We start from the raw sequence: 16,427 nt of genomic DNA, 5'->3' as shown, positions 1-16,427 counted from the left end.
CAAACATAGACAAACACAACAATGCTTATGCAATACAAAAGATCATCAAACCAACTATATAAACTTGTCAATCACTCATCACAAATAAACCAAGGCACGTGTCAACTTGCTTCCTCATTACACCTAGATAATGGAGACACTGTGATTAAATGGCCTGTCACTTGCTCATAGAACAACATTGCTAAACCAAAAAATATTTACTGATGGAACAATATGATATGGATTCTTTAGTGTTACACGAGAATCTCAAAGCTTGTAAGAAGAACTACTGCACTGGGAGACAATAGATGGAAGCAAGCAATGGAGGAGGAATATTCTACATTGATGAAGAACAAGACATGGCATATGGTTCTGTCCAAAGGAGCTAGTAACATTATAGACTGTAAGTGGGTCTACAAGGTAAAAAGAAAATCTGATGGGACAATAGACAGGTATAAGCAACGCCTGGTTGCAAAAGGATTTAAACAATGATAAGGTATTGATTATGAAGATACTTTCAGCCCTATTGTGAAAGCTACAACTATACATATTATACTATCTATTGTTGTTTCCAGGAATTGGTGTCTTCGACAGCTAGATATTAATAATGCGTTCTTGTATGGTGTTCTAGAGGAGGAAGTATATATGAGACAACCGCCTAGGTATGAAAATCCTTCCTGTCTGATTATGTATGCAAACTTGACAAAGCTTTGTATGGGTTAAAATAGGCTCCAAGAGCATGGCATTCTAAACTGAGTACATAATTACAGAAACTTGGTTTCATTGCTTAAGGTAGACACCTCGTTATTCTTATATAATAAAGGTGGAGTAAAATATTTCTTCTTATCTATGTTGATGATATAATTGTGGCAAGTTCATTAGAAAATGTAGTTGAGGCTTTGCTTCAGGATCTTTAGCTTGAGTTTTCTTTAAAAGACTTAGGTGAATTACATTATTTTTTGGAAATTGAAGTAAATAAAGTCAGTGGTGGTATTATTCTATCCCAAGAAAAGTATGCATCTAAACTGTTGGGGTGAGCTAGAATGAGAAATTTCAAACCTGTAACTACTCCTCTTTCAGTCTCAGAAAAGCATTCAATTACTGGTGGTGAACTTTTAAATTGTGAAGATTCAACAAAGTACATGAGTATTGTTGGTGCTTTACAATATTTGACCTCAACTCATCGAGATATTTCTTTTGCTATTAACAAGGTATGTCAATTTCTTCATGCCCCGACATCTTTACATTTGACAACTGTCAAAAGAATCATGCGGTATGTTTCCTACACAATAGCCTTGGGCACAAAGATTTGTAAATATCCCTCTATGTTGATGAGCTCATTTTTTGATGTAGACTGGGCAAGGTGCCCAGATGATAGAAGGTCTACAGGAGGATTTGCAGTGTTTTTAGGTTCAAATCTTGTATCCTGGAGTGCTCGTAAACAAGCTATAGTGTCAAGATCAAGTACTAAAGCAAAATATAAATCTCTTGTCAATGCCACAGCTGAGATTATTTGGGTTCAATCTGTTCTTGAGGAACTTGGTATACCTCTATCTATACCAGCATGTATTTGGTGTGATAATTTAGGAGCAACCTATTTGTTCAGCCAATCCTATATTTTCACGAACTAAATATATTGAGGTTGATCATCATTTTTTAAGGGAACGAGTGACAAACAAGCATCTTGATATACAGTTTATATCTTCGGAGGATCAAGTTGCCGATGGATTTACAGAGCCTCTTACTGTTTGGAAGATTGAAGAGTTCAGGTGCAATGTTAATTTAGATAAGTTATGATTGGGGGAGTGTTAGAGATTGAGTTGTAAACAAACAGAGACGTCTTCGGTTCTGATAGAGATAGAGGTAGAGTATCTAGTTCAAACTTGTATAACATATCTAGCCAGTTCTATCTCCTATTTTGATTCGGTCTTTGTTGAACTCGATCGCATCTGTAAAAGCCATGCTCGGGGGCTGTTCCCAGCACATATAAACACGTACAAGTGGCCCAAGAGGGTAGATAACATTTCAACCTTTTCAAGCAGCAATGATAACTTCAGCTCCGTAAACCTTTCAATAGGCAGCTAACTCAATTTTCATCTATGTATGTTGGAATGTATGGAAAGAAAGAAATCATAGAATATTCCCCAAATGCAAGACTTCAGCCATTTCAAGTTTTGGTTTTGGCCCGAGAGGAGGTGATGGCAAGAATCAGTGTTCCTGTAGTGCTCGAATATATAATGTTTTCTAGCGTAAAGTTGTTCCCTTTGCCAAGTTGTTCTAGGGCCTACTTTTGCTGTAAAACTCTTCTCTTCTTCTATAATAAATGGCAGAGCTCATGCCGGTCTTTTGAAAAAAAGCAATGCACGCATACAACTAGCAAACCCGTGCATTTGCACAAGCCAAAAGAACAAACCCAACTAGGTGTTGCTCTTCTAATTGACTAGTCTTGAAGGGCTTCTTGACTTCGAAGATCTAAAGATGCGACTTGCTTATATTTCGATTGGCTCAATGTGAGAACCGATGGTTTGATTGCTTGAAGGCTGGAATGTACCCCTCTCCATGCCTTATATAGTTAGGGGAACCCATGGTGTGATCCTACTCGAATACCTCTGGCGTATTCAACTTGGATTATGGAACTACCGAATATCTAGGATTCCTTACCTAACAAGAGATATTTCATTTTAAAGAAAAGGCACAAAAGCATAATTATTTTGAATGAGATGAGGAAATGCACCTAATTCGGAACCATTAGTTTCCTTGTATTATATCTCCGTACCTTACTTGGTGGCGGCTATGATCAACCCCGTATTGAGTAAGATACAGATGATCATCGCATACCCCTTTTAGAGATATATGGAATATATGAGATAATCATATATCCTCATCAGCTAGCCCCCCAACTCTGCTCAGAAGAGGATGGCTGGTCGATTGAGTAAATCAAGGACCTCCTCCGAGACTCCCTCCTCCGAGTTGGGAAAATCTCCGACTGCATAGAATGAGTTCCCTGGGAATAGTACTCAACTACCCGAGTTGTTTAGACCTCTTCATTGGAAATTTTTGAGATATCGTTGGGTCTTCATCCTTATTTGTCGCATTAGACGTGCACAACTTTTGAGGGGAGTTGACATGATTTGATCCCTAGTAGACTCTTTGAAAATCGAGGATCATTAAATGAACAAACTTGTTGTACGGTGCCGAGAAATGAAAGATCACGAACGGATTGCGACTCAAAGGTCTGTATAAACTTTAGGTCACTTGTACTGTCTCCTAGAACCCTTTGCCTTCTCCTGAGCCAAGAACCTTCCTTCATCCTCGTATTTGATCATGACATCCTCGTCATCTTCTAGTTCAAGATATTTGAGCAATCCACCATTAGTACCACCACCGGCTTCAATGCTAGGACCCTTGCCCCCCATCACTTAAGTCACCTCCACCAGCTCTACCTCCTTTGCCAGCACAGTCACATTCCTGCATTAAGCTCATCATCATGACATCCCCTATTGATCCTTTGGCTCCATGTCAAGAAGAGATCAACTGGGATCTTCTTGAGCAAGAGATACGTCAGGAAGAGACCCTAGAGACGGAGAAGAAGAAGGAAGAGGAGGAGGTTCATGTACTCATCGTCACCTTCTCCCTCCCCCTCCGATAATGATGACTGTGGTGGAGTGGCCAACTTCTACATCAACTACTTCGGTGGGAAGAACCTAAAGCGTAGATTCTTCTACTAGGGTCCTCTTTTTTTGTCTTCTCCCAAGTTATCTAAAAAACTAGAACTCAAATATGTAATGATGCTTAGATACATCTTTTGAATGTAAAGTGTTCTTAGCTTATCTTTTAATGATTAAGACTTTTGCTAAAAATCTTTGTAGAACATTTGTCCTTTTTTTACCTGAGTACCAAGTTGAGTCCTTCATGACCGAGAAGAGAGTGTTGAATTGAATAGGAACCGAAGTTGAGGTTAGATTCCTCTCCGGGTAGGAGAAAAACTTGTCAACTCCCACGTGACCAAGACCCACCTTTGTCACGCTGGTGCTTCAGTACTGACTCCTTCATGTTTTCTCTTCAGGTTGCAACACATTAAATGCGCACAACTTTTCAAGGAGCTCGAGGCAACAGGTCATGGTTTCTGAGGGAAGGTGGACAGTGACCACTCCCCCCATGATCTGGATGTCTCTTTCAAAACAATGAAAATCTTGGTGTTTGTAAAGGAGCCATTACCTCTTCTTTTCCCTTTTAATTGTGTGCCATAGATGATCATTTGGCTTTAACGCCTAATCTTCTTACGCCCAAAAATTTCTCATCTTCCTCCCAAAAAACCATCTTTGCTCTGACAAGCTTTCATTGCTGCCACCGGCAATGAGTGGATGAAGTTTGAGATGAGACAGGCTCACCTAAACAAGTTGGCTGGCGAGGGTCTCCTTCCCACTAGAGTCTGATCCCCTGAAGAGTGGTAGAGGGATATAATGTCACCACCCCGAACACCGATGAAGTTATGATGTTTGAGGACTTCATGTACTACGGTCTTCAGCTCCCCGCGTCCGACTTCCTCACAGAAGCCTTGGACTATTATGGCGTGTGCCTCATCCACCTCAATCCCAACTCCATCATGAGGATGAGCATGTTCGTTCACTTGTGTGAGGGATTCGTGGGGGTAAGGCCCATGCCAAAGGTATTTTGATGCTTCTACCAACTTAAGAACTTCTCCAACAGAGTTCCTGGCTCTACCAGATTCGCTCTCTGGTCAGGAGTTTTGGGAAACTGCATTCCCTTCTCAACCAAGGCCTCTTGGTCGGGGTGGCATCCACATTGGTTTTACTGCCAGTGCAAGGTCAAGCAAAGCCTAGAGTACTAGAACCTTGTAGCGGTGAGGAATTCATGCTGGAACTCTAAGGTCCAGGATACTCACAACACTCATATTGTCCTCGACAAGATGATGGACCTGAGGGATCAGAGGCTGACCACCTAGGACGTGGCGCTTGACTACATCCGATGTTGCCTCATCCCCCTCAAGACCAGGGACCACCTAGCCTGAGAATAACGTGGCTCCTTCGACCTGATTCGTGACACATCGAACAGTAAGACATCACCCAAATATGACCTGTCGATTTGTTTACTTTACTGTATTTTTCAACACAGTTTTCTTCCTATGCACGGTTTTGTGCAGGCTAAGTTCCTGCATGCGGACCAGTACCTAGTGGACCACCCTGACATCCCGAAGGCACTCTGCGACATGGCTCTAGACGTTTGAGAGGGGGAGCTCCTGGGACTACAAATTATGGTACGAAACCTTCCCTTGTGAACTCATCATGATATTCAGTGAGTAAGTATCAGTCCTTCCAAAACTGAAAATCAACTCCATCGAAAACACAAGGTTTTGTGGAATACCTATATGAAGCCATATTTCTAATTACTGATTAAGATCAATTAGAAAGGATTAAGGCTCTGATACCAATTGTAGGATTGAATATGCGCAAAATACTCAATCATAGGGGGGGCGAATAATTGCAGAAACTAAATTCAAAGATTAACTCACCCAAATTAAAACTCGATTAAACTCAGTATTCCACTCGAAACAGAATGCACAAGCTCTAGTAAAAATAATGTAGAGAAAGATCTGCTGGTCGGGTTGCTCTCAAATTTGATCAGCAACAACTAGATTCAAATATAAAACTAACCCAACAAGTATCGAGTAAATCGGATATGTGGATCAAAATTTATTCCTGGTTGAAGCAGACTATGTAAACCAGTATTGAGTAGATCAAAACTTAGTTGAGTTGACAACAGGCTACTCAAGAATAACCCAAATCCACTCGAAATTTTCTCAGATCAAACACTAGATATTCTAGCAAGGTTTTGGATGGATTAAACCATGATGAAACTTCATAGACACGTGAAATTAACTGAAAACCAAAACCGAGTATGCAGAATATAAAACAGAGAGAAAATTCTGAATCAGCAACTTATCAACTTACAAAACTTGATTTTCATTACATAGATGAGTTTACAAGATGCCTCCTCAAAGCATCCAATAAGGATTTCCATGAAATCCCAAAACAGCTCTCTCTCGAGTTTCTCTATCTCTCTTCTGTGTTGTTCTGCGCCACTACTACCCAATACAATAGACCTCTCTATTTATAGGGTAGTCACACGCACAAATGTGACCGAATCGAACTACAACTCCATGTCGTATTCAATCTGGTCTCTGTCCTCCTTTAATCACAAGAGGACAAACAAATTTCGCTAATTAGCCAACAACTCTTACGTAATCATGCATGCACATCTCCCATGCATACATGCATATACGTAACCAACTCAGAGTCAGTCTCTGACACTAACTCTTGTCTCAAGTCCAACTACCACATGACTCCCTCGTGCCTGCTTCGACTTGAACACGAATTAGTCTTCACGTCCTCTCATGATCAAATCGCCTCCTGCGTCCATCGTGAAGCCTTGTCTCCATATGCATTGTTTTCTCTGCTCGAACGTGCCGCATGATATCCTCGATCACCACAACCTCAGTTCCTCCTGAACCTAGTCACCGAACCTCAGTTCCTCCTGGAACTTAGTTCGTCGATCCGTCATCGACCATGTTCGCCTTTGAGCAACACCTGCACATGAATCAAACAACAATCGAGTACGAGCATAAGTCCTTTCCGAATTGACTCAAGATCAGTTCATGTAACACCATGCAAACTTCAAGCAAAACCAACACGCTAACATAAGCATACCCAACCAATAATAACGTATCAAACCAACTATGCTATCCAAGCATATCTTAGCAACTCATTAACATCAACCAAATATCATTATGCTAAATCACTTTGCTCTGCCAATTTCATCAATCAAACCAATTTTTTATCACATGATCTCATAGTTTTAATCCTCGTGCTTCTATTGATTTACTACCTTTGCCCACCTCTAAAATGTGTCCTGAATTTATTCTTAAGTTGCATGAAACAACTAAAGAGAATATATAGCACGACTAAAAATTATAGGGTTGCTGGAAGTAAAGGTAGGAAACAAATAAAATTTGAACTAGGTGATTTAGTTTGGCTGCATTTGCAAAATGATAGGTTTTCGGAATTAAGAAAATCAAAGTTGATGTCTATAGATGATGGACTATTTAAGATAATTGATAAGATAAATGAAAATGGATATAAAATGGATCTACCTGCAGATTTTGGGGTTAATCCCACGTTTAACATTTCAAATCTAAAGCCATATGTGGGAGAAGAAGATGCGATTGAGTCGAGGACGACTCCAATTCAAGAAGGGGAGGATGATGATGACATCACTCCTTTGGATACATGCAACACTATATTCCTCCTCGAGACATACAAGGGCCATTACAAGAGCACGTGCATGATAATTAAACCATAAGGTAAACTCGTTCCTCTTTGTTCATGCTTTCTTGGTAAATGATGGGATGCTACTAATTTCTTGTGATATTTTATTGCTTATGAATATGGGAGAAGCACCACAACATCACATGAATATCACCCCTCAAAGGCCAAGTCAAATCTAACTCCAAGTCATTCTAGGAGTCTGAGGACACCACGTCAATAAAATAAGCATAACTTTTGCATACGGAGTCCAATGGAGGTGTTCTTATACTTGATGGAATGAGCCATTTCTAACGGACCTAGTCCCACACCTAGATTCCTTAGAAATCAATCAGAATCAAAGAAATAAGATGACGTGTCACCGTTTGAGGCCGAGTCGGGCCTTGTAAGTGTGTTGAGGTCCAAGCCAGGTTGTGTGCACCCCTTCCTATGGTCACACAATGCTAGGTCAACCTCCTGACGTCTCGCTCTCATATATTTAGTAGCAATCATAGTTTAGACTCAGTTTTTTCTTAGATTATTCTGTCATATTGCAGTTTCGTCATTTGTTCGTTTTGAGGAACCTCACTTTGTGAACTTCATCTATATTCATAATAGTAATTTATATTGCATTTTCTATTCTCTTGCATGTGTTCTCGAATCGCATGCAGGGAAAGCCTTCTTGGCAAGGTCAACCGTATTTGGTATGTTTGAAAATCACGGAGTAGTGGTGTAGTGGTTGCGATAGTTTTCAATCTGTTCTAATCGGAGTCTTTGGATCATCAACGTCGAAGCTCCACAAATCAACATATCACATTATCTTTTGGAAGATTGGGCCATACTTCCATTAGGGAGAAGTGTCACACATATTGTTTTTTTAAAAAGAAACAGTCTGTGACACTTTATACAGACGGGTTTTAACAAAAACCATCTGTGACCCAATATGCACAGATGGTTTTTCACAAAAATCGTTTGTGTGTATTACGAAACTGACATATGTATAACTATATCACAGACATAAGTCTTATTTAAACTCGTCTATGTGTAGCACTGTTATAGATGAAGTTGTAACCGTCTATAATAAGCTTGATATTACAGACATTTTTGTAGAGACAAAACTCATAACCATCTGTGATAGAATTTAAAATTCGTCTGTGATACCTATTCTGAGGTAGTGTATGGAACAAATAAATATTATGAGTTGTATGATAATGACAATTCGTACAATAATATATGATAGTATCATAGTCCTAGATCTTAGTTTATGAGATTGTTGCTTCACAGCCTATTTCTCTCCCCTTCCTCTCCTCCATATCACTTAAAATTATATATGGCATTGTACAAGACGAGCTATGAGACGGCTGATATGTAACGATGTACTTACCCTTAGATTTGTCTGATAGCCGTGGTTAAATACTCTAGTTCGTTCGATGAGACCTGCTTTTAGTTTTTCGTTTCCGCTGTTTTCTTCTGTTTCTGGTAATAGTTGCAGTGCTGTAATCCAAGAACCATGTTAATTCCGTTATTTTCTAGTAATGGAATCTGGGGTGACCCTCTTAAGGAAAAAGAAAGATATGCAAAAAAATTAAAGACGCCAGGAGAAGACAAAGCAAGCAATTTAATTCAGATAAGACGGACCCGAGCAAGCAGCTGAGCCGGTACATACAAATAGAGATGCATGGACATGTTGAGATGCATACACAGATCGAGGGAGTCACGACACGTGGATCCCTGATGATTAGGCTGACTCCAAGTCACGAAGCAATGTATACTGGTCTGACTTCAGCTTCAAACTGAAATTGTTACGATGCTCCGTTCTCTGACGCTGTACATTTTTCTTGAAGTCATCACTGAACTCAGGACCTAGCTGAATTTCCTTGATCCTCCTGAGATACCCTAGCCCCGAGAACTCCTGTAGTTTGCTCCAACCGGCAGCTTGCAGCAGCTCGAGTTTAGGCATTGCTCCATCTTCAAACCTCACAGATGTAAGGACAGACAATTTACGAAGCTCCAGCTGAATGAGACTGGGGAATGACCCCCCTTCGAATTTGAGCTCTTCCCCCAGAAACGAAGATTCCCAAAAACGTAGGATCGCCAGATTTGGTAGCTTCCCGATGGCTTGTATTGCATCTTGGTTCAGTCCGCTGCGATGTAGCTGCAACTTTGATAGATACTGAAGCTGGTATATCCAGTCCATTACTCTGACTAGACGGCCCCACAGCTTGAGGTTCTCGAGGTATTTTGGTGGTGACAAGCTCCCACCCAAATAACAATCCAACTCATCTGCCACACAGTCCCTATTCACTGACAAAGACCGCAAATGCTGGTGGCCAGAAATGGCAGACCAGAAATTCATACTGTTTGTTCTCTCGACACCGTGTAATTCTAACTTACGCAGCTGAGTAAGGTCTTTGAGCTCTTTTACAGATGCATTTCCCTTTCCATGTGCAAAACGGACGTAACCCAATGTGCGCACTGCATTCAATTTCCCAATCCCTCTCGGAACTTGGACAACACACGATGCAGGACGACCTAGAAAGTAAAAATTCTTGTTGCAGCCGCAGGATAGGTTGAGCTTGTCATGCCACTTCAAACTATCCGTTACAAGCTCATTAGATGTGGAGGACCCTGCCTTGTGTTCGTCTTTAAACCAAGCAGATGCATGAAGATGCTGCAGCTTCCGAAGCTTGTTAAAAGTGGACGGCAATTTGAATATATGTGTACCTCTGATATCCAGTGTATCGAGTTGTCTTAAATTCCCCAACGAGTCAGGCATTTTGAAAATGCTCTTGCATCCTCGTAGAGAAAGGTACTTCAGGTGAAGGAGCTCGCAAATTTGATTAAGATGATGATCTGTTAGTCCTGAAGCATCTTCCAAGTCAAGCACTCGGAGAAGCTTCGTGCTATCGGAAAGGAAAAACGATCTCCACTCCCCAAACACGGTAAGTGACCGTAGACGAGATAAGTCCAGAATTCTGTCAAATACATCCTTGTCTCTTCTCCAGTTGTTGCTTATGGCAAGCTGACGCACTTTGCTTTTTGTGTTTGAACTGCACCCTTCCTCCAGTGTAAATACAAGTTCTTCCTCCATTGACTTTGAGATGCAGATTTGACGGACAAGATCATGGAGCACACATGAATAAATTTTCCCAGTGCTATGCGTTACCTTTGTCGCTGGTAGAATCATACTCCTGTCAAACAGCTCAGCAAAGTGCTTGTCTCCAACTTCCTCTGCAGTCATGTGCTGCATTTCCCTTGAGTAACCCTCTGCAACCCACAACCTAATCAAGCGTTTTCGCTTAATGTTGTAGTCCTCCGGAAAAATGGCCATGTACAGAAAACAAGCCTTGAGATGATAAGGCAAATTGTTATAGCTCCTATCAAGGATGGTATTTAGAGAAAACAAGCCTTGAGTCGTCTGCAGTCCTTCATTATCCTCCAATTCAGAGCTAATATGATCATTCAACTTCCTCCATTCAGCGATGGTTTTAGGCTTATCAGAGAGGAAGCTACCAATTACAGATATTGCAAGGGGAAGTCCACCACACTTCTTTAGGATAAGTTTCGCTTCCTCCATCAAATCAGATTTTAAAGGAAAATATTCGTCCTTCTTAAATACCTGTGATTATGTAATTAACATTTAGCACTCAATCAGAAGACTATTCATGTGGCATGTGCAACTTTAGTGTCAAGTTTCCCCATGCCGCACGAAACCATAGAAAAGAAGTAATATTATGCACTATTCATATATTTCTCTATGCACCGTTTTTAGTATTTCCTAAAAAAATGAAATTGATATTGATATTCTGCAAGTGTATTAAGCAACAACATTCTAGGAATTAAGTTACTTTTCGGACCAATGCGTCTTGCACTTTTCGTTAACAAGACTGCGTCAAATGAGCATGAAAGGTGTATTTAGTATCCCATATTTGCTACACGCTAAGTCGTTTTCAATTATGAGACGGTTGTTTGTGCGCATGTCACTACAAGATATCCAATATATTTCTTGAGGGTTGCATTATCAAGTGGCTGATCATGTAGTACATGTTCTATACATTTTTCTATATGCTATAGTCTTGTTTGGAATTTTTTCAGTGTTTTTTGAAATCGATTTATTTTCACTGTTGGGAAATGTCCAAATTATAATACCCTTGGCCATACAAGAAAATTCTAAAGAAGAACAACTGTCGGCCACCCGCAAATAACCCTCGGGATAGAAGAGAAATATTGTAGTATGTGTTTGATTACTGTTCTTTACAGTAATGGGAAGTAAAAGAAAACTAAGTGTTTAATGGAAAATAAAATAAAATGTCACTATCGCAAATATTTTCTCTTTTGACAAATATGCCGATATGATTTTCATGTTATTCAATTGAAATCTAAACATGTTAGGGTGAAAATTGAAGTTTATAGCGTAACCCTGTCCATTGTAGAATTACACTATTAAGATATGAAGCAAGTTTTGGAAAGCACCGTATTAGGCATCCATCTATATATAGTCATTAGTCATTATGATGAGACCGCCCAAACCACCAATTCACCTTGTGCTTTCCATCATCTCATTCTACATTGTGTTAGCATCCTCACTTAACCTCCACCGTCCTCATTCACATTCTTTCATTTTTTATGGCAGTAGGCAAGTGGTGAATCCCCCATTCTATAACTAGAACTCTGGGTGAGCTTTTCAGCCACCACGTGTCCATGTCTAACAGATCTAGTAGCTGTTAAGGTTGTCAAAACCCCCCTTTCCTCTAAAGTTAACTCCTAATGCAACATCCGCATTAATCCACGGCACCTCAAAGCCATTGGATTCGAAATTAATTCCAATATTAATCCTTAAATCTTTACTAAGAGACACTTTCATCAGACAACTTTTTTCATGAAACGATGGAAGTTTCCTGAAAATGCTTGTATGTTTTCACCAAAAGACATCTTTCTATTTCATCTGTTAGAATCTGTTAATAGTCTATGACATCATAGGAAAGTAGACATAACTAAAACAACCCGCAGACAAACGCAAGCGGTAGCTAGTTTAAACTTTAAATTAAAGGGTAGAGAAGAAAGTATAGTCGATCACAAGTACCTTCCTTAAAAAGAGCTCCAATGCATCGTGTTCTGACAGTATTCGGATGTTGTACATGTACTGACCATTCCTCGAACAATAACTGGCCAGATTTTTGTCCCTTGTGGTGACTATGACGACCGCTGCCTTTCCCAGGACTTTCGCAATCGAATCCCACTCTTCTTTAGATGTTAGGTCATCAAGGACAATAAGGCACCTCTGCAGGCGCCCCAGAAGCCCAGTAATCGCGTCCATCATTTCCCTCAATCCAATTTCGTTATCCCAACCTGCATTTGATCCATCCAATTGCCGTCCAATGCTCCTAAGGGAAGACTCAAGATTGAAAGGACGAGCTACAGTGATCCAAGCACGATTCTGAAACAAGCTAGCAAGTTCTTGACTTTCATAGACTCTTTTGACAATAGTGGTTTTTCCGATACCTCCCATTCCCCACAGCGAAATCACCTTGCAGACATTGCTCTCGTGTGCCCCATGAATTAATTTGATAATAACGGATTTGTCATATTCTCTCTTAACGAGGGATTCAACAGCAACTGCCATTGTACTCAAGTCGGAGATGGTTTCGTCAGAATCAGCTTGAGGCTTAGCCTGAACCGAAGCAACAATCAGTAATTTCTTTTTAACTAAGAAATAATCTGTCATCTCTTACATGAATTATGCAACATCTGCACCCGGAAAAATAAATTGTGCAACTTGTGCGATTTATACGTTTTGGAATTTAGCTGCTTGTGGTTTAAATGACACCGGAATAGCTACTTAAAAGTGTTTGTACCTCACAATTGAAAAATGGCTTCTTCCACCACACGTTGCTCATCAAAGAAGTGTAACAAGAGTGGCAATCGTATTAACAGACAAATCTTGCAGTCAGCAAGTCTATCTAGCATGTTTCGTTCATGACTGCACATTGCCACACTTTCCACACTTCAATTAGGGAAATTCAATTTGATTGACTTCTGCATCCGTTTTATTTGTAGCTATAGTTGTAGCAAGATTCCTTTCTTGGAACAAGGATCCCACACGTCAATAACTTGGAAAAGTGACGAGGTTCCTTTTTCCAAGTCTCACCTAATCTTAGAGTAGTTTGGTGAAAAAATTCGAGCAAACTCTAGCAACATTAGTAGATGAATGAAAACATGCATCTCACAAATACGCCTTCCAGTCACAGAGAATTGAATAAGCAACATTCTAGACATCAGCATGGTTTCTGAAACACAATTTAAGCACTCATTTCTATCATAATATATTATGAGTATTTTACCTAGTAAATTAATATGGTGTGAGATTGTCCGTTTTTAAGACAAATCTGTATATACCATTTTCATGTGCTATCTAGTTACTCATAATGCGATATGTTGCAAAAAAAAAAAACCTTATTGCAGCATTCTTCACTTAATTTTGACTAGAGGGGGTAGTAAACCAGACAAGGAATAATATTTCCTAAAAAATGCATGTGTTGATCTATCTTGGTCATATCTTCAATCCATAGCACAGCTGACCGAAATGGAAGGCATAAGAAAGCATGGCTCTCATTACAATTGGATTATAGTCCGATGAAAATAAAGTGTCCAAAAGAAAAACACTAGTTAAACAATACTAGATACAATCTCGAATATTTCTAAGAAACAACAAACTTAACTACTCTAGTCGTCCAGTTGTGTGCTTAATTGGACTTGAAGAAATTTTTGAAAGAGAACAGACTTGAAGCAAGTATAAAAAATGATTGATAAGTAACCAATATAATGTATCAATTACCTTGTAGTGGAACAGGTAAAGAGCCTGATCAGATGCCAACTGCATGAGCTCCGAAACTTGGTAAGGTCGCTCCGTGCACAAACTTGCAATTTCAACTTGCCGCGTGGATACAATAATTCGACTCCCGTTCTTCTTGTCGGGGAAGTAGGTTTTGATCCAGTCCCAGTCAACTATGGAGCATATGCCATCGATGACTATCAGGAACCTTTTCTCACTCAGAAATTTCGTCGCCATTTCCTCCAACTCCGCAAAGGCATATTTTTCTGCGGTTCCTCCGGTTTTCTCAGCGGAGAGCTGGCTTACCAAGTTCCTTAAAAGTTCATCCTGACGGAAGGGAGATGCCAATTTGAGCCAAGCCCGGCAGTCAAACTTTTCCACACGAAGATCATAGGCCTCCTTGACGGAAGACGTCTTGTCGAGATCGAAACTTGTTCCCCACACCACGATCACCCTGAGGTCCTCCACCCCGTCGTCGATCAGCTGGAGGAGGTTCACCTTGGATTTGTCCAGCCCCGCAGCAGTGGGATGCCTTGCTTCGTCGATGGCGGCTATCGCGGCGAAGATCTCAGACTGCTCTGCCACGGCTAGAGTGGCAGGGTCAGCTTCGGAGCCCTTGACGAGGCGGCTGTACAGGCTCCTCTTGCTAACAAACGCCACGTCCGCGACCCTTGCCAAGAGCTCCTTCACCTCAAGGGTGGCCCTGCGCCGCTCGCACAGGATGCGAGGGATGCGCCACCGGGACGGCTTCTCCAACTGATCCGCCTTCGCGGCCAAACGCTCGAGGACGTCCTCGACGTCGTACGCCAGGTCGCGGACCTGCCTCACCCAGCCCAGATCTTGGTTGTTGTCTCCGGTCATCAGGAAGTATCTCATCATCTCGAACTCGTCAGCGATGATGGCCACATCGCGCTGGACGCCCAGCTGCAGGGCGACCTCCTCCGCGACCATGGATTTGGCGTGGCCAAGGACTACATCCAGCACGGACTTGCACAGGCTCACCGCCGTATCCTCCATGTCTCACCTCTCTGGTATGGATTTAGCCCGGTACAGCTGATTGTTCTAGTGTTACATGGGGATGCAGATAGAAATGGAATAGTTCTTGACTTGACCTGCAGGGAGGATAAGCATGTTCAGGTCACCTACCGCACACAACTAGGCAATTCTTAATGCGAAAAGGAACTTGGCACATCACCCTTTCACGGCTTCACCTACCGAACATGTTGCACTTCTTAACGCTAAGAAGTGCAGATCACCCCTCGGCTTTCAAGGCTTTTTTTTTTTACGGAACATGAGGTGCAAGCCCCTACCGATTATCATATATTAATGAAAGAAAAACTGTTTGGCAGTAGTACAAAACACGCTAACAGAAATGAAAAAGAAAGAAAAAGGGCAAACTAAGCTAAGCCTTCTAGCCATTCTTTTATTATCTTGACTTTGCCCCCATGGATTACCATAGCTTGAATCTTGCTCTACATGGAGGGTAATGTAATGGCTTTTGCAATAAATGAGAAATCAAGTTTGAGATGTGCCTTGGTTTATCTTATATGATGAGTGATTGATGCTTATATGATTTTTGTTGGTTAATATATGTATGGTTATATACTGTAATGTTGATTTTGTCTAACCAAAGTTGAAAAGAATTGGAGTTTGTATTGTTGTCTCGGTGCAGGAAGCTTACACTCACCGGATAGTCCGATGTAAGGGTTTTTGACCTCATCGGATAGTTCGGTGTGTGGTAGATGTGTGCACCGGAGCTTTTTAGCACAGAGTCAGAGAAAAATTCATTCACCGGAAGGTCCGGTGTGGGTGAGAGTCAGCACTGGACTAGTTTTTCCAGATAAGGATGCAAATGTGAAAGTCTGGTGTGGTAGCCTCATCGTATGGTCCGGTGTGTGAACGGATGATCATCGGAGGTTTCACTGGAGAAAGATTTCCAGAGAGATTAAAAAACTAAGTTCCAGTGACAATATACTAACCGGATGCTCCGGTGATGGGCATGTGAACACTGGAGAGCATCACTGGAGCCTTTCAGTTCTAAGGCAAATGTTGAGATGTTCACTAGATTGTTTGGTGTTATGATTTTACGATCACCGAACTAATTTTTCTAGAGAGGAATATAAACCGGGTTCCAGTGGAATTGTACTCACCGGATGGTTCGGTGTTGCACTGGTGTGAACGTCGGACCATCCGGTGTTCACATTTTTGTTACGTCTGATCTTTTTCAACTTGATTTCAATTTGCACTAACATGTGATGATATTATTGTTGGGTAACGAGCAGGCTACGCTAGCC

General features: G+C 41.0%; 1 protein-coding gene across 2 annotated transcripts; it reads right to left on the bottom strand.

Moving 5' to 3' along the window:
- Positions 1 to 8,466: 8,466 nt before the first annotated feature.
- LOC133898942 (disease resistance protein RPM1-like) lies at positions 8,467 to 15,368 on the bottom strand. 2 transcript variants are annotated; one of them, XR_009906285.1, is made up of 4 exons: positions 14,137 to 15,368; positions 12,385 to 12,972; positions 8,940 to 10,920; positions 8,467 to 8,795 (listed from the first exon to the last, which is right to left on the bottom strand). XR_009906285.1 is itself a non-coding variant. In XM_062339772.1 (3 exons), the coding sequence occupies exons 1-3, from the start codon at positions 15,148 to 15,150 to the stop codon at positions 9,040 to 9,042; spliced, it is 3,483 nt and encodes a 1,160-aa protein (XP_062195756.1). In that variant the 5' UTR covers positions 15,151 to 15,368; the 3' UTR covers positions 8,902 to 9,039. The 2 variants fall into 2 exon arrangements, 1 of the variants encoding a protein (XP_062195756.1); XM_062339772.1 differs by lacking the exon at positions 8,467 to 8,795 and having other exon boundaries at positions 8,902 to 10,920.
- Positions 15,369 to 16,427: the final 1,059 nt, after the last annotated feature.

Source organism: Phragmites australis, chromosome 18 (genome assembly GCF_958298935.1).
Source record: "Phragmites australis chromosome 18, lpPhrAust1.1, whole genome shotgun sequence".
NCBI lineage: Eukaryota > Viridiplantae > Streptophyta > Magnoliopsida > Poales > Poaceae > Phragmites > Phragmites australis.
The sequence above is the reverse complement of the archived record's forward strand: the minus strand, read 5'-3'. Positions and strand labels throughout refer to the sequence as shown.

What these genes read in the sequence shown, in the direction of transcription:
- LOC133898942 (XM_062339772.1), bottom strand. Translation starts at nt 15,150, where the DNA reads ATGGAGGATACGGCGGTGAGCCTGTGCAAGTCCGTGCTGGATGTAGTC. An exon ending in TTTACCTGTTCCACTACAAG is followed by an intron (nt 12,973 to 14,136) that starts GTAATTGATACA and finishes GCTTCGGTTCAG; the next exon opens with GCTAAGCCTCAAGCTGATTC. An exon ending in TGGAGCTCTTTTTAAGGAAG is followed by an intron (nt 10,921 to 12,384) that starts GTACTTGTGATC and finishes ACATAATCACAG; the next exon opens with GTATTTAAGAAGGACGAATA.